A 17955-nucleotide genomic window follows, 5' to 3' on the forward strand; every position below is an offset into this window, starting at 1 on the left:
CTGCTGGCCTGCCAGAGCCCAGTCTGGTGGGCTTCCTCCGAGGGCTGCAGGGGAGCTGGGAATCTCTGGCCCATCCTATCCTTGGCCTCTGCTGGCAGTGCTAACGGGGCAGAACCGTGCCAATGAGGGGGTGGTTCTGTGACGTGGTTGATGGGGCCCAGATCTTCATAGGTCTTGAACTCAATGTGAGTGAGGCGCCAAGTACCTCTGAGGATCTGGGCCAGGGAGCTTGGATTGAGGCCCCCAAATCATTGCACACAGGGCTCCAAGCAGCCTTCAGCTGCTAGTGCCTTTGGCTCCATGCTGGGCCCAAATGGTGAAGGGCATCACAGCCCATCCCATGGCTCTGAGCCATGCAATCCCAGACAGCTGCAGTTTGCATCAGCAAGAGGCACGTCCCGGGGGCCCTGCCGGAGTGCCATCGGCTGCTTGGCCGAGAGTGATGTCAGGGTGCTGGGCTCTCACCAGCACCAAATGCTGCTGTGCTCGCTGCAGATGGCACAGCTGGGCCTGGAGGTGGGGGCCTCCCTCGTGGGGCTGGAGAGCACCTTTTGCTGGCTAATGGAGGAGCAGCATTCCAGGGGCACTGTGCCCGGCTGTGTGGGGAGGGGTGTGGGAAGGAGCCCCTGTCTCACCCGGGCTCTGCCCCTGGATGCTGCTCTCTCTGGCAGGTTCCTATGCGGAACGGTGAACAACTTTGTGGCCGAGGTTGGCAAGGCCTATGAGAAGGCCATCGAGAACAAGCAGGAGGCTGACACCATGGCTAGGAAGGTAAGTCCTGGCGGGGCACTGTCTGGTGGAGATGCGTGTTGTGCCACTAGCGCCCCCCCTGTGGCAGACAGTCAGTGTTGTGGGCAGCTGCAGTCTTGGCAATCACTGGATTTAAGCCTTTGGATTCTCCATGGGGTTCGCAGCATGGATTAACCCATTGCCTGGGACCACCTCAGAATACACTGCCACAGAGATGATATTCCCATCAGCCATGCCATGGAGCAGCAGCCATGTGCTGTGCCATGCTGGCTGTGACCCCCCAACACCCTCCCCTGGGACCAGCCCATGGCTGTGTGCCAGCAAACGCCCCGGCCTCACCGTGGTTCATGCCCCCGGTATGACTAGCTTCTCTCTTGCAGTGTGCAATGCTGAACGAGAAGCTGGACTCCCTGGTGCGGGAGCTGAACGATGAATCACAGGCGATCGTTGTCCCCGAGGGGAGTGCACAGACTGCCCCACTCGGCCTCGAGGCCAAGGAAAGTAGTAGGGGGGGCAGCTTCAACCCAAACCCTGTGCCCAGGATCTTCAAGTCCAAGGAGCAGCTAATGCTGAGAGCCAACAGCCTCAAGAAGGCCCTGCGGCAGATCATCGAGCAGGCAGAGAAAGGTAAGGAGCCCGGGCGAGACAGGAAGGGACTGCAGTGTTGGGGGTCAGCCAAACCCAAGGCCTCTGCAAGGTCACTGGCCTTGGCCACCCATTTCACATTCCATGGCTGGCCCCCTTCTGCGGCAGGCTCTGCTGGGAGGATCAGTCCTCCGCTTTCATGAAGACACTACCAGCTGCAAGGCTCAGTACTTTATTAGCTCCTTGCTGGCCTCCAGGGCAGTGGGAATGCCAGGGGCCACGGACCCAGTGTCCAGGCAGGGTACAGAGACCTCCCTCCAGATGCCTGCTGACCCTAACAGGTACATTGACTAGCAACATGGCACAGCATGGCACAGTGTGTAGATCCAAGGGCTGGGAGCCATGTGCCAGTCCTGATCCTGCCGGTGACCTGGGCAAGGCAAGGCAAGGCAAAGCCCCCATTTGTCACTGATTCTGAGTCCTTTTGTTCTGAGGAACTCAGCTGGAGAGACCCAGGACCTGCCTCACCATGATGCTAGGTTCACCCAAAGGGAGTTCTTCGAGTGCTAGCTCATGTCGATTCCATTCTAGGTGTGCATGCCCACGTGCACGGTCGTTGGAGATTTTGCCTTAGCGGAACCCGTAGGGCCAGTTGTCACCCCCTTGAGTGCCGTGTTCATGCCGCAGTATATCAGGCACCGCCAACCCTATGCCTTCTCAGTTCCTTCTTACCTCCCATGGTGGTTTCTCCTTTTGAACTTCTGGCCTTAGTGCCTTTGTACATAGTTTGCATATAGTAGTGTTAAGTAGTTATTAAGTGTTAGTTAGTTAGTAGTTAGGGTCCCAGTGGAAACTTTGCCCCAGGTGGGGCATACCCCGGTGTTCTAGGTTTAAGCCCTGCTCAGACTGCAGCAGGTCTATATCTGAGAGTGACCACCATAGCAGCTGCCTTAAGTACTTGAGGGAGTCACACATTAAGAAGAGGTGCTGGATCTGCAAAATCTTTCGGCCCTGCACCCAGAAACAGTGGGATATACGCCTCAGGACTCTCCAGATGGAGTCTACCCTCCACCTGGCTTCTGGGCTGTCCAGGCTGGTCGCTCCGAGTGCCTCAGACTCCGTGCAGAGCGCACCACCAGCACCTGGCTCCTCCTGGCACTGTTAGTCATCACCGGTGCCGAAGAAGAAGGCTAAAAAGCGCTCCCTGGCACCAAGCAAGAAGGCCCAAGGGTCACCTACCAAAGGACCTGGGCCTGCCTGCCAGGCTACTCTGGAGCCATGCGATCATGCCTCCCCGGTTGGGGCTCCCAGCCCCAACAAAGGTCCGCCACCGACTCCTGGGAGTAGTATGGGACCCATACCCCCCTGCCTGCACCGTCATCATCCCAGGCTCCCCAGGCGCAGAGAGAGCACAGGTCTCCACCTGCTCTGATGATGACCTTGGTGCTGCAGGACCCAGCTAAGGCTCCCCAAGAGGGCAAGCTCACCGTTAAGACCCCTCACGGGACAGGGGAACACTGCCGGTTGCCAGACAGAAGACGTTGATCTTCACCACCACATCAAGAATCCAGGGGCAGGTCCCAGTCGCGTTGGCGGTCGCCCAGGCTGGCATCCAGATCCCCTCAGTGCTACTCACTGGCACGGGGTCGACACTCCCCCTACTTTTCCCTGCACCGCTCACTCTCTCGCCGGTCGTCCTGCAGGCGTCGGTCCTGATCGCTGGTGCGGTGGGAACGTTCCCCGTCTTGGCACTGGTCTCCCTGGCACCAGTACTGCTCTCCCCAGTACAGTCACTGGTCAGTTACACCAGGTCAACAGTCACCAGTAGTCACGACCAGTAAACAAATGCAGGCATTGATGGCCCCTCCCTGGTCGACGGAAGGTGGCTCCTCTGGTACAGAAGGCCAGTTCAGCCCATCACCCAGGTCCCATCGGTATGATTGGGCACCGGAACCCGCTCCCTTGTCTGCGACACCGCAGTGGCAGCACAGCCAGTGGCCAACGTAAGGCCGTATTGGACTGTGTGGGGCATACCGGTTGTGACGATGCCCCCTTCGCAACACTCCTTGGTGGCAACTTTGGAGCATCGGTCGGTAGCCCCACCAGCAACTGAAACCTCATTCTGAGGTCGGGGTGGAGGAAACTGTGCCCACCCCTAAACCTCCTTCTCCAACTGTGGTCAAGACCCCAGAACCTCCTTCAGTGATCCAGTCTTCCTTGTCATCCCTGGATGAGGGGGGTCATGGGACCTTCCAGAGCTAGCTCACCAGATGACTTCTCTGGCATGTGGCCAAGAACTTGGGGCTCAAGGTGCAGGAGATTGCGGAATAGGAGGGGACACCCTCTTCAATGTCCTCTCGGCCTCTACGCTCACCCGCGTCACCCTACCCTTACATGACGGGACCCTCATGATCTCCAAGACCCTGTGGCAGACCCCCTCCTCCATCCCTTCCACCTCAAAATGGGCAGAGAAATAGTACTTTGTGCTGGCCAGATGGTTCAAATACCTTTATACCCACCCACCACCAGGCTTGCTAGTTGAGTCTGTGGCCAATGAGAAGGACAGACAGGTCCCCACCTCCTCGACCCCCAAAAACAATGAAAAATGTATTCAGCTCCCAGCCTGCAATTCCAGGTGTCAAACCATCAGGCCCTGCTGGGCTGGTACAATTTTAATCTCTGGGATAGTCTTAAGAAGTTTCCAGAATCCCTCCCTCAGGGTCTGGCCCAGGAGTTGGGCATGCTGGTGGAGGAGGGCACGGCGGCAGTCAGATGTTCTCTGCAGAAGGCATGGGATGCGGCGGATTCAGCGGCAAGGGTGGTCACATCGGCAGTTGTCACGTGATGTAGTTCCTGGCTCCAGACTGCAGGCCTCTCCCAGGAGATGCATGCCTTGATCCAGGACCTCCCTTTTGACTGAGTTGGTCTGTTCTCAGATCAAATGGACCCCAGGCTGCATGGATTGAAGGATACCAGGGCTACCCTTCACTCGTTGAGCATGCACACGCCTCAATCAGCCAGGAAGCTCTTTTGGCCATCGCTGCCGCCAGGCAGTCTTGTCAGGGACCTACGAGGAGAAGGGACATTAGTTTTAGTTGTTGTCACCTTTCTTCCTCCCATTCACTAGACCAGCCTGGGCCGCCAAACACCCAGGGGGCCAGAATCAATCATTTTGAGGGTGCACCCAAGAGTGATACCCCAATCAGCCAACCGGATCCTACCCGCCTTTCCTCGACTGCCTTTTCCCCTACCGCTCGGCCTGGTCGTGGGTTACGTCAGACTGCTGGGTCCAGGACATAGTGCCTTGGGGCTATATCTTTCAGTTCTTGGCTGCCCCTCCTTCCCACCCCACCCCCACTTTCCCATCCCTCTTCAGGGACCCTTCTCACAAGCAACTCCTCGTTCAGGAGGTTGAGAAGTTCCTGGGCTTGGGGGCTATAGAGGAGGTTCCTCAGGACATGGAAGGAAGAAAATTCTATTCCTGTTATTTCCTAATCCCAAAGGCCAAAGGGGGCCTCAGACCTATCCTGGGTCTGTGTGGCCTCAACAAGTCTCTCAAGAAGTTGAAGTTCTGCATGGTCTCCCTGGCCTCCATCATCCCTTCCCTGGATCCGGGGGACTGGTACGCTGCTTTTGACTTAAAGGACGCTTACTTTCATGTCTCCATATTCCAGGGACCCAGGCATTTCCTGAGTTTCATAGTGGCCAGGCGTCACTTCCAGTTCACAACGTTACCCTTTTGCCTGTCCTCGGGCCCCAGGATGTTCACGAAATGCGTGGCAGTGGCTTACCTGAGACATCAAGGGGTCCAGATCTTCATATGTCCCAATGACTGGCTCATCAAGGGCAGGTCTCCAGAGCGGGTGCAACAGCCTCGGTTCGGTGCGGTCCATCTGCAATGATCTGGGCCTGTTAATAAACACAGAGAAGTCCATGTTAACACCAGTTCAACGCATAGAGTTTATCGGAGCAGTTCTCAACTCCACATGGGCCAGGGTCTTCCTTCCAGAAGCGTGTTTTCAGGCCATTTTGGACTTGATGGCCCACATAAAGAGCCATCTGCTCACCACGGCTCTTACGTGCCTGCGACTGATAGGCCACATGGCCGCATGCACGAATGTGGTCAGCCATGCTCGACTTCATCTGCAGCCTCTGCAAAGGTAGGTGGCCTCGGTTTACATCCCCAGCAGACATGCCCTGGACCGGGTGGTCACAGTGCTGAGTCACGTCCTCTCATCCCTGAATTGTTGGCTGAATCCTGAGTTGGTGCTGCAGGGGGTTCCCTTCGTGACCCCCATCTCCATCACTCACCCTGTCTTGGATGCATTGGATCTGGGCTAGGGAGCCCACCTGTGTGAGCGCAACATCCAGGGCTGCTGGCTACAAAACTATCTAGCCCTTCATATCAACATCAGAGAGCTCAGAGCTGTTCGCTTGGCCTGCCAGGTGTTCTTACTCCACCCAAAGGGCAGGGTGGTGCAGGTCCTGATGGACAATACACCTGCAATGTATTACATCAACAGGCAGGGAGATGCCAGGTCTTTGGCCCTTTGTCAGGAGGCGCTCAGCCTTTGGGACTTCTGTGTGCAGCAGCCACCCCGTTGCAGGTACCTCTTCGGCCGGATCTGCTGTCCCAGAACGATAGCAACTTGCTACACACAAAACTGGTGTCGCTGCACTTGACGCTTGGCTGCTGCTTGGCTAAGTATGGATGAGCAGGAGTGCTCTGCTAGTGTCTAACAGGTCCTCCTAGGCAGCAGGAAACCATGCACCAGGGCTACCTATGTGGCAAACTGGGTTCACGTGTTGGTCCTTGGACTGGCATGTTCCTGCTGCAGGACATCCTTTACCTTAAGCTCCAGAGCCTGTCGATATCTTCGGGTATGTCTACACTACGGGATTAATCCGAATTTATATAATTAGAATTTTGGAAACAGATTGTATAAAGTCGAATGTATGCGGCCACACTAAGCACATTAATTCGGTGGTGTGCGTCCATGTACCAGGGCTAGCGTCGATTTCCCATAGCTATCCCATAGTTCCCGCAGTCTCCTCCGCCCATTGGAATTCTGGGTTGAGATCCCAATGCCTGATGGGGGCAAAAACATTGTCGCAGGTGGTTCTGGGTATATTCTTCCCCCCCTCCAGAGAAGCAACGGCAGACAACCGTTTCGCGCCTTTTTCCTGGGTGAATAGTGCAGACGCCATACCACGACAAGCATGGAGCCCACTCAGCTCAAGACAGCAGTCATGAACATTGCGCATTATCGTGCAGTTTATGCTGAACCAGAACCTGCAAAACCAGGCGGCGAGGAGTAGGCTACGGCAGCGCGGCAGCGAGAGTGATGAGGATATGGACATGAAATTCTATCAAACCGCGGGACCCGGTGCTTTGGAGATCATGCTGTTAATGGGGCAGGTTATAGCCGTGGAACGCCAATTCTGGGCCTGGGAAACAAGCACAGACTGGTGGGACCGCATAGTGTTGCAGGTGTGGGACGATTCCCAGTGGCTGCGGAACTTTCGCATGCGTAAGGGCACTTTCTTGGAACTTTGTGACTTGCTTTCCCCTGCCCTGAAGCGCCAGAATACCAAGATGAGAGCAGCCCTCACAGTTGAGAAGCAAGTGGCGATAGCCCTGTGGAAGCTTGCAACACCAGACAGCTACCGGTCAGTTGGGAATCAATTTGGAGTGGGCAAATCTACTGTGGGGGCTGCTGTGATGCAAGTAGCCAAAGCAATCACTGAGGTGCTGCTATGAAAGGTAGTGACTCTGGGAAATGTGCAGGTCATAGTGGATGGCTTTGCTGCAATGGGATTCCCTAACTGTGGTGGGGCGATAGATGGAACCCATATCCCTATCTTGGCACCGGAGCACCAGGGTACCCAGTACATAAACCGCAAGGGGTACTTTTCAATGGTGCTGCAAGCACTTGTGGATCACAAGGGACGTTTCACCAACATCAGCGTGGGCTGGCCGGGAAGGGTTCATGATGCTCGCGTCTTCAGGAACACTACTCTGTTTAAACGGCTGCAGCAAGGGACTTTCTTCCCGGACCAGAAAATAACCGTTGGGGATATTGAAATGCCAATAGTTATTCTTGGGGACCCAGCCTACCCCTTAATGCCATGGCTCATGAAGCCATACACAGGCAGCCTGGACAGGAGTCAGGAGCTGTTCAACTACAGGCTGAGCAAGTGCAGAATGGTGGTAGAATGTGCATTTGGCCGTTTAAAAGGTCGCTGGCGATCGTTACTGACTGGCTCAGATCTCAGCCAAACCAATATCCCCATTGTTATTTCTTCTTGCTGTGTGCTCCACAATCTCTGTGAAAGTAAGGGGGAGACCTTTATGGCGGGGTGGGAGGCTGAGGCAAATCACCTGCACCAGGGCGATTAGAAGAGCACACCAGGAAGCGCTGTGCATCAGAGAAGCTTTGAAAACCAGTTTCATGACTGGCCAGACTACAGTGTGAAATTTCTGTTTGTTTCTCCTTCATGAAAACCCACCCCCTTTATTGACTCATTCTCTGTAAGGAACCCACCCTCCCCCTTCCCCCAGCTTGCTTTCAAAGGAAATAAAGTCACTATCATTTAAAAATCATGTATTCTTTATTAATTGATTATAAACATAGGGAGAGAACCGACAAGGTAATCTGGGTGAGGTTTGGGAGGAGGATAGGAGGGAAGTAAAAGGCCACTGAAAAAATTCAATATAATGACAGCCTTTTGGTTGGGCTGTCCACTGGGGTGGAGTGGGAGGGTGCACGGAGCCTCCCCCCCCCCCGTATTCTTACACGTCTGGGTGAGGAGGATATGGAACATGGTGAGGGGGGAGGGAGGTTATACAGCGGCTGCAGCGGCAGTCTGTTATCCTGCTGCCGTTCCTGAAGCTCCACCAGACGCCGGAGCATGTCCGTTTGATCACGCAGCAGCCCTAGCATTCCAGCCTGCCACCTCTCATCTCGAGCGTCCCTCATGACCTCACGTTCACTGGCATCTTTCCTAAATTGAGATACCGTGTCCTTCCACTCATTCAAATGAGCTCTTTCATTGCTGGTGCATTCCATTATTTCCGTGAACATCTCGTCTCGTGTCCTCTTTCTCCGCCGCCTTATCTGTGATAGCCTTTGGGACAGAGGAGGGAGGCTTGAAAAATCTGCAGCTGCTGGAGGGAGGGTTGAAAAAAAGGAGAGAAGTTTTTAAAATGATATATTTTACAGAACAATGCTTATACTCTTTCATGGTGAACAACACTATTCACATTACATAGCACATGTGATTTCAGTACCAGGTCGCATTTTCCATCTTAATATTGAGTGCCTGTGGCTTTGGTGTTAGAGATCACAGACGCAGGTCCGGGCAACAGAATTCAGCTTGCATGCGGCCATGGTAAGCCATTGTCTTTTGGCTTCTGCGCCCTCCTTTCCCACATACCAAGCGAAGCCCGTTGACTGCTGCAGTTTTCCTGTTAACCTTCAGCAGCAGAAAACAAACTAACCCCCCCACATCCAATTCTCTGGGATGATCGCTGTACCCCTCCCCCCACCGCGTGGCTGGTAACAGGGAAGATCCCTGCTAGCCAAACGCAAAAAGCTCAGGGCCAATTCCGCCCCCCCCGCGCTTGGCTAACTGCAGGGAAGGATTTCTTTTCAGTCACAGGCAAACAGCCAAGTAGGAACGGCCACCTCTGTCCCCTTAATTAAATTCCCATATTTCAACCAGGTTACCATGAGTGATATCACTCTCCTGAGGATTACACAGCAAGATAATGAACGGATGTTGCTTGAATGCCAGCAAACACCGGGACCATATGCTGCCAGGCTTTGTAATGCAGTGATACCAGATTACTTGCTGCAAGCATGGCATGGTCAAGTGTCCTACCATGGAGGATGGAATAAGGCTGCACTGCCCAGAAACCCTGTGGCAAGGCTTTTGGAGTACCTCCAGGAGAGCTTCATGGAGATGTCCCTGGAGGATTTCCGCTCCATCCCCAGACACGTTAACAAACTTTTCCAGTAGCTGTACTGGCCGCGAATGCATCCCAAGTCCTCAGGGCAAAGTAATCATTAAAAAATGCTTGTTTTAAAAGCAAGTTTTATATTTTAAAAGGTAAACTCACCCGAGGTCCCTTCCATGGGGTCATGGTCTTGGATATTGGGTTGGGAGGGTACTTCAGTCAGGCTGAGAAAAAGATCCTGGCTGTTGGGGAGAACGGAGTGCTGGGTGCTCTCTGCAAGCTCGTCGTCCTCCTCCTCCTCTTCCCTGTCCGCAGAATCCTCAGGTGCAGCTGATGAGATTATCTCCGCCTCGGAATCCACGGTCAGAGGTGGGGTAGTGGTGGCGGCTCCCCCTAGAACTGCATGCAGCTCGGCCTAGAAGTGGCATGTCCGCGGCTCTGACCCGAAGCGACCATTTGCCTCCTTTGTTTTTTGATAGGCTTGTCTGAGCTCCTTGACTTTCACGCAGCACTGATCTGAGTCCCTATTGTGGCCTCTCTCCATCATGCCCTTGGAGATCTTTTTCAAAAGTTTTGGCATTTCGTCTTTTCGAACAAAGTTCTGCTAGCACTGAATCCTCTCCCCATATAGCAATCAGATCCAGTACTTCCCGTACGGTCCATACTGGTGCTCTTTTTCGATTATCGGCCTGCATGGTTACCTGTGCTGATGAGCTATCTGTGGTCACCTGTGCTCTCCACGCTGGGCAAACAGGAAATGAAATTCAAATGTTCGCGGTGCTTTTCCTGTCTACCTGGCCAGTGCATCCGAGTTCAGATCGCTGTCCAGAGCGGTCACAATGGTGCACTGTGGGACAGCTCCCGGAGATCAATACCATCGAATTGTGGCCACACTAACCCTAATTCGAAATGACAATATCGATTTTAGCGCTACTCCGCTCGTCGGGGTGGAGTACAGAAATCGATTTAAAGAGCCCTTTATTTCGAAATAAATGGCTTCGTTGTGTGGATGGGTGCAGGGTTAATTTGATTTAACGCTGCTAAATCCGAATTAAAGTCATAGTGTAGACCAGGCCTTCCATCCACCTGGCGGCTGTTTCGGTGTTCCTCCGTTTCAAGGCTGGTCGGTCTTCGTCCATCCCATGACAGCGCGGTTCCTGAAATGTCTGGAGTGCCTTTACCTGCATGTCTGGGACTCGGTCCATAGGTGCAGACTTCCAGATTTCCTGGGGGGTGCTCGACCCCCTGCTCCGTCCTAGGCCCCGCCCCCACTCTGCACCTTCCCATGATGCCCCACCCCCACCCCACCTCTTCCCATCCTTGCTCCGCCCCCTCCTTCTCCCCCGTATTCAACTGGTGCCTCCCCAAAGTGGGGGGGCATGAGCAAAAGGGCAGGTCACATGTGTGTCCCCTGCTCCCAGCCCTGGGGCCACCGCACTCTCCCCGCCCCATGTTACCTGTAGGGGAGGGGTGCTTTGTCCTCCTGCTGCGCCTGCCCTCCCAGCACGTTCTGCTGCTCTCCCTGCTCCCCAGGAGCCCAGGTGAGGAGCAGGAGGGAGCTGATTTTAACGCCGGCCCCTCCTGGTCGCTGCTCTGCAGCCCTGCCCGGCAGCTGCCTGAGAGAGCCTGGCTGGGGAGGAGGTGGCTTCTGCTCCCCGCCTGGCTCGGCTTCCGGGGACCCGAGCCCAGGCAGGCAGCGGGAGTCACCTCCCCATCCAGGCTCTCTCAGGCAACCGCCATGCAGGGCTGCAGAGCAGCATCTCAGTGGCTGGAAGGGGCTGGTCCCGCCCCTTCCATTTCCCGCATCTGGCCCATGCGTCGCCCAGGCCCGCCCCCCGTTCCTCCCCCAGCACACCGCCAAACAGCTGATGGCAGCCAGTGGGAGGCACTGCGGGGGATGGGAACGAGCTGATCGGCGGGGCTCGGTGCTGGGGAGGAGGAGAGGGGGGGCCTGCTGGTGGGTGCTCAGCACCCACTATTTTTTTTCTGTGGGTGCTATAACTTCAACCCGTAGGGTGTACAAGTTCAGGGTGCTCACGTCGGAGCCGCCATATACGGTCTTCTATAAGGACAAAGGCCAGCTGCATCTGCACCCGGCCTTTCTGCCCAAGGCTGCCTCCCAGTTCCACACTGGTCAAGACATTTATTTACCAGTTATTTGTCCAAAGCCTCATGTGACGGATGACAAGCGCAGGCTGCATACCCTGGATGTCAGACGGGCACTGGCCTTCTACATTGATAGAACAAGGCCGTTCCGTAAGTCAACGCGGTTGTTTGTTGCTATTGCTGCCAGAATGAAAGGTCGCCCAGCGTCTGCCCAGAGAATCTCATCTTGAATCACAGCCTGCATCTGCTACTGCTACGAGCTGGCAAATGTGCCCCTGCCGGCGATCGTGACAGCTCATTCGACTAGGGTGCAGGCGTCATCAGCAACCTTCATGGCACAGGTGCCGATCCAAGAGATCTGTTGGGCTGCCTCCTGGTCATTCGTCCACACGTTCACGTTGCACTATGTGCTGACCCAGCAGGCCTGAGATGATGCTAGGTTTGAGAGAGCTGTGCTACAAGCTTCAAGACCGTGAGCTCAAAGCCCACCTCCGTTGATTCTGCTTGTGAGTCACCTAGAATGGAATAGACATGAACAAGCACTCAAAGAAGAAAAAACGGTTACCTACCTTTCGTAACTATTGTTCTTCGAGATGTTGCTCATGTCCATTCCATTACCCGCTCACCGGCCTCTCTGTCGCAGTTGTCAGCAAGAAGGGACTGAGAGGGCCTAGGGCTGGCAGAACCTGATATATCGACGCATGAGCGCGGCACTCCAGGGGGCACCAAAGTTGGCCCTACGGGTATCGCTAAGGCAAAAATCTCTGATGACCGCACATGTGGGCATGCACACACCTAGTATGGAATGGACATGAGCAACACATCTCAAAGAACAACAGTTACGAAAGGTGGGTAACCGTTTTTTTTAATGCTCAGCACTTCTAAAAATCAAGCCAGATCTGGCCAGGCAGGACGCCCAAAACAGAGGCACCCCACAGCATGGGGCCCTGCTGATCATTTTGGCCTGGACCCTTCTGGGCCTCAGTTTCCCCCTCTGTGAAGTTGAGTCACTGAGTCACCAGTGTGAATCACTCAGAGGTGACTCTAATAAAAGTCAGGGAGCGCACCCTGGTGGCTAATCCAGGAGCAGCATCCCTGGTGGGTCACAGGTCCTGGTAGCATGGGGTGGAGTGCAGGAAGGAGCCAAAAGAGCAGGGGTCCCTATCTCCTGGATGGTTCTGTCTGCTCAGTGAACTTCTCATCATGCTAGAGCATATGCCAGACCGCCTGGGTCTTTGGGCATGGAACCAGCCCCTTCACTTTATGCTCGGCACTAGCGAAGGGCCCAGTCCTGCTGCCTTTCCTCCTGTGAGCCAGACTCCAGCTGCCTCATCTAATATCGGTTCTAACCGCAGCTGCCAGGAGCACTGTGCCCATTTTGTGCAGGCACCGCATGGGCTGCTGGCAGGTCCAGATAGGGTTGGAGTCCTGAGCATCCAGTCCAGACAGTATCTCTGGCATTCCCATCTGTAGGCTTTAGGCTCTGTATACTCTCTAGAACGTCAGGGCCAGGTGGCAGCTCCTGCAAGAGCCTGGTTCACCAAGGACCAGGTGCCACGACAGCCTGCAGAGGCCTCCTGGCTGGGGTTTCTGTGCTGGGACAGGAGACCCCTCTGCCCCCTGGGCCTCGGGAGCTCAGCCAGCCCTACGAGGTGGAGTGAAAACACTTGCAAGAGTCAGACCCATCAGCAGTGAGCTGAGGAAGCATCGGGTACATCCAGGTGCTGGCTGGGCATCCCTAGGGTATGTCTATGCAGCAATGTAAGCCTGAGCTCAAGTCTAACCCCCCTTGCAGCCACGCTAACCTAGGTTAGCTGACGTGGAGGGTCCGAGCCTGTGTTAAGCTGGGACCTAGGGTCCGACCCCTATTGCTTTCCTGTGCACATGGCTCTGGCTTGACTCGGGTCCTGGAAGACCTCTGGATCTGTCTATCCCAGAATTCCTGGCAGCAGAGGAGCAGTGCTGCAGGCAGCCAGCGCAGAGGCTGGAAGCGCCATTACTGCCTGGCCAAGCCCGCTCCCCTTGCCTGCTCCGGCTCCTCCTCACTGCTGTGCAGAGCTTGCCTGGAACGGAGCAAAGCTGACTGGCAGGAGGCGGCTCCTGGTTGCCAGGATATTGAGGATCATCCCTGCCCCAGCCCTGCTGAGCCGGGAGCTCTGCTGCTCCCCCTCCTTGCAGGACAGCCGCTTAGTCCTGCTCCGCTCTGTCCCTTCCCCCCGGGCCTCCCCACCCTCCCTGGGGCTGTGTGTGCAGGGACGCCCGGGCTGCATGCATTGTCAGGTGGGAGAGTGGGAGCCAGCCCCAAAACTACCGCATAGCCTCCCAGGGATCCCGGGAGTGCTGGAGCACCTTGCACCCCAAGCCCTGGGGATGCCCTTCACCGCTCAGCATCCGGCAGCAGCCAGGCTGGGGGTGTGTGTTCTTCCTCGGACACCTCCATTCAAAACAAACAGACAACAATAAATAAAAACCAGCTAAACAAAAACCCCGTCACTAACCAGCCCATGGTGCAGTCTGGCAGCCCTGGAGCTGGGTGCCCTAGTTACCCTCAGAACAGGGGCCTGCCCTGGGCATTTTCCTGTCCATGTGACTCAGCCTAGTGAGGAACCCAGTTCTCAGGTTAGGGGCAGTTCAGAGTAAAGCCTTTTCACTCTGCCGTGTGCTTCCAGGACAGCCACCACAGGAGTCATTATGTGTTTCTGAGTCCCATCAATAGCATGTCACAGTTGGGAAACAGGCAGGGCAGTAGAGTTTTCCCACAGTGCACCATGTTCCTAGGGCTAGAGTGTCGATGGGGTTGGTGGGGGCACTAGGCACTCTGGGATATGGTTACTTTGACTTGGTTCTGCGCACTGGAGTATGGGTGCCAGAGCCCTAGGTTTGAGCATGGGTCAGCAAATCTTTAACCTAGGGTTAAAATGCAGTGTAGATGCTCCAGCCTCCAGGTTTCCCTGACATGAATGGACTGACTCGAGTCCCATGAACCCCGGGCTGACACTGCTGTGTAGCCATACCCCTAGCATTGGCTTTACATTGCATGCCTTGCCTGTTCCCGTGTAGCTGTGGATGAGCAGAACAAGCAGACTCAAGCCTATCGGAGCATCACGGCTTCCAGCAAGAAGGACAGCTTGGAAGAGTTCAGCAAAGAGACTGAAATCCTTTGTAAGTCTCCGGCTGGTTCATGCAGCCCACTCCCCATTCAGGATCATGGGCTCTTCCACGTCACTCGTTATTTAAAATGATCGGAGAAGCTGGAACCAAGGCAGGATTGGGGGTGGCAAATACACAGATTAAAGGGGCCCTGTTTTCTAAAGTGGAGGCCCCCCAGCTACGTACTACAGTGCATCTGTGACTGTGAGCAGGACTCCTAGTTGCTGTTGTGTAACTGGCAGGGGGTATTGGTCTTGAGCTCACCTTTGCTGCCCGCATAGCGCCTGGAGCAATCTAAATACCAGTCTCAGAGCACAGCAGACAGGCCAAACCAGGATAAGCCTGGAGATTTCCAGCCGTCAGATGGCTAGGGCCATGTGCAACGTGAGCGTGCTGTGGGATTGCACACGCTGTCTGCCCAAGCTACGCCCATGCCCACCATTGGGTGGCTGAGAGCTGGTGATGTTTGGACAGTCAGGCATTGGCAGTGTGGGCGCTGGCTGGAGGCCGCAGAGGAATCCCGGCCTGGGCGTTTCAAGGGAAATTGATCAGCCGTGTGCAGGGGACTGTGGAGGCTCTGACAGACTGGCAGGCTGTGTCCTGCAGAGTCCAGGTACCATAGCAGAGGAGTGCAACTCTCTGGAGTGGGGCAGGGATGAGGGCCCCACCTTGACTCATCAGTGTGTGTGTTGGAAATCAATAATACCTGGGGCTCCCCCTGCTGGCAGTAGAGCAGTAGGAACCTGATCCAAAGCTGATTGAGGTCAATGGAAGGGCTTCTGTTGACTGAGGGCCTGATCCAAAGCCCACTTAATTGGCTAACTAACCCCCATGCCCTGACCCCTGCTGGTGGTAGGGAAGGAGCGCAGTGCGTATTGCACCCTCCATTATCAAAGCAGGGTGAGAAGGGAGAACTGAGTGCAGATAATCAGGAAACAGACTGTCCAGGCTCTTTGCAAGGGATTTACAAACCATGTCACCAGACCTGCCCATAATCCATGTCTGTAGGGCCACACCCAGCACTCTCCCCTAGGGGCATGTCCCATTTAAAGTGTCAGCATGCAAAGTGCTTAGCAGAGTGCCACACTGGGGTCCTCTCTGCACTCAGAAGTGAAGGGGTTTCTTAGTGCGGTGTTGGGGGCTAAGGAAGGCAGGCTAGGGGTAGGATGCAGGGTATGCGCTTGTTAAGGGCAGGGGCGCTGCTGGCTGCTAAAGAGCATCTCCCCTTTGGCCAGGTTCCCGGCGGGGTACGGTGATCTCCACGACGTCGTCTATCTTCCTGGATAGACCTGACAGCTTCAGCACTGTCCATTTCACCGAGGATCCCAACACCATGTGAGTACGTGCTCTGGGCAACATTAATCCCTGGCGCGTGTCCAGGCCTCCGATGCTGCCCCCCTGTAGGGTAGAGCTCTTATCCCCGTTTGACAAGGGGGAACTGAGGCCCAGGTAAGGAAATGACTTGCCGAAAACCACAAAGAATATATTGCCTCTCCTTTGTCAACACTTGACCTTAACCTCAGTCTCAATCATTATCAGCCTTTCACCAGCCAGTTTTCCTCCTCTTTCCCAGAGAGTCTCATATATGTCTCTCTTAATTCTGATTGGCTGACGAGAGGGGTTTTTGTTGAAGTGGAACTTTCCGTTCTCGCGGGTGGGGGGTTCTCTCCACACTGCCAAAAGGAAGGGAGGGGAGCTGCTCGCAGCCTCTTGTTTGGAAGCATCCTGTTTCTTGAAGGTCCATGTGTGTTTTCCCCCAGTACCGCTAATTGACACGTGGCCACCGTCCTCCTCACTGTGACCCTCGACTTTGTCATCACCAGGGCTGGGTGACAGCCATGTGCTCTATCTGTGAAAGCCAACTAGTGTAGAATGCAGTGACCAGCGAGCTTGGTGGATTGCATTGTCTGGGCTTCAAGCGCTGTGGCCGTTGCTGGAACTGTAGGTGTATAATACCTTCAGGCTGGGATCTGCAAAGGCATCTCAGAGTAATGCAGTGAGCTCCCCTGGGGGGGAAAAAATTGATCATCTGTTAGTTGGAATTGATCAATTTTAGAGATTCTGGATTTAATTAAAACGAAAACATTTAGAGGTGTCTGTCTCTCTGTCTGTTTGTCTGACTATTACTGCAGTGTCTGAGTGCTGTCCCTGCAGTACAGATTGGTGAAAGCACAGTCCTTAACACAGCCTGCCTAACTCTCCCGCTTTAACTTCACAAGATATTATTGATCTCCAGGAAGCAAAGATGTACCAGCTAGTTCAGCAGCTGGAATCTGCTCCTTCACCTGTTCTTGTTAAATCAATGACAGAATTAAAAAGCCAGGGTCTGATTCTTCTCTGGCACTGGTGTAAATCTGGAGTCCCTCCACTGAAGCTCATGGAATTACATCCATGGAAAATTGGCATAATTGAGAGCAGAATTGTCCCCTGGCTGTTTAGGATCAGCAAATTATCTGTGAGTCGTCAGCCAACAATCTGCCTGGCCATAGCACGTCCGGTTGGTATCATTAAACAATGCCAGGCGAGCAGACAGTATCTTTTGCAGAGTTGGTAACAGAATGTGGCGTGGCTAGCTGAAGGTTTGCCTGGCTTTCCCCACTTGAGAAGTGTAATAAGGTCTGGCCTGGTGCACGCTATTATTATTTTGCCATGGGGTCATTACACACAGAACTATCAACCCTGTGTGTTTAATGGGGACTAGAAACTTGGCTATGACATCACTGACAGCCAATCAGACATGGCTGTGACATGACTGACAGCCAATCACAAAGCTCCAATTGTCGCTGGCATTCTAAAGCCCCTTCAAAACCCATAATAAATCTCAAGAATTCTCATACGGATGTTTCAATATGGGACTGATATTTTCATTCTGCTGCCATTTCCCGGTTCCACCCCTGTGATCATTGCTGCATTGTTCTGTGTCCAAACCTCACCTTCCCCATCTGCTGCTTTCAGACAATTCTCCGAAAGATGCGTCATGAATAACTACTTCGGCATAGGCCTGGATGCCAAAATCTCTCTGGAGTTCAACAACAAACGGGACGAGCACCCCAAAAAGTGCAGGTAGGCAAAAGAGCCCCCCTACCTCCGTCAAATGGAAAGTGCCTCAGGCTAGGAGCAGAGGTCAGAACTCCTTGATTGCTGAGTTCCCATTTCATGAGGGAGTCATCTATAAAGACACCCTCTGCCTCAGAGCATGCACTCCAGGGGCAACCTATGCAGGGAGCTGTGGGGAGCTGTCTTTGGCCAGGTCTACACAAGGAGGGCTTTACCGGTATAGCGATACCAGTGCAAAGCACTCCTAGTGTGGACACAGCTTATACCGGAAAAGCTGTGCTTGAACCAGCATAGCTTATTCCAGCCGCCCCGAGTGAAACCAGTGACACCAGGACAAGCACATGTGG

General features: G+C 54.4%; 1 protein-coding gene across 3 annotated transcripts in view; it reads left to right on the top strand.

Moving 5' to 3' along the window:
• Positions 1-17955, top strand: part of LOC117883008 (diacylglycerol kinase delta-like) — a 170933-nt gene that overhangs the window by 124655 nt on the left and 28323 nt on the right. For all 3 annotated transcript variants that reach the window (XM_034781921.1, XM_034781923.1, XM_034781922.1), the window contains exons 15-19: positions 672-771; positions 1131-1377; positions 14462-14563; positions 15787-15886; positions 17507-17614. In XM_034781921.1, the coding sequence (XP_034637812.1) occupies positions 672-771; positions 1131-1377; positions 14462-14563; positions 15787-15886; positions 17507-17614 (657 nt within the window). The remainder of the gene's footprint in view (positions 1-671; positions 772-1130; positions 1378-14461; positions 14564-15786; positions 15887-17506; positions 17615-17955) is intronic.

The sequence above is a fragment of the Trachemys scripta genome, chromosome 9, assembly GCF_013100865.1.
Source record: "Trachemys scripta elegans isolate TJP31775 chromosome 9, CAS_Tse_1.0, whole genome shotgun sequence".
Taxonomy (NCBI): Eukaryota; Metazoa; Chordata; order Testudines; family Emydidae; genus Trachemys; species Trachemys scripta.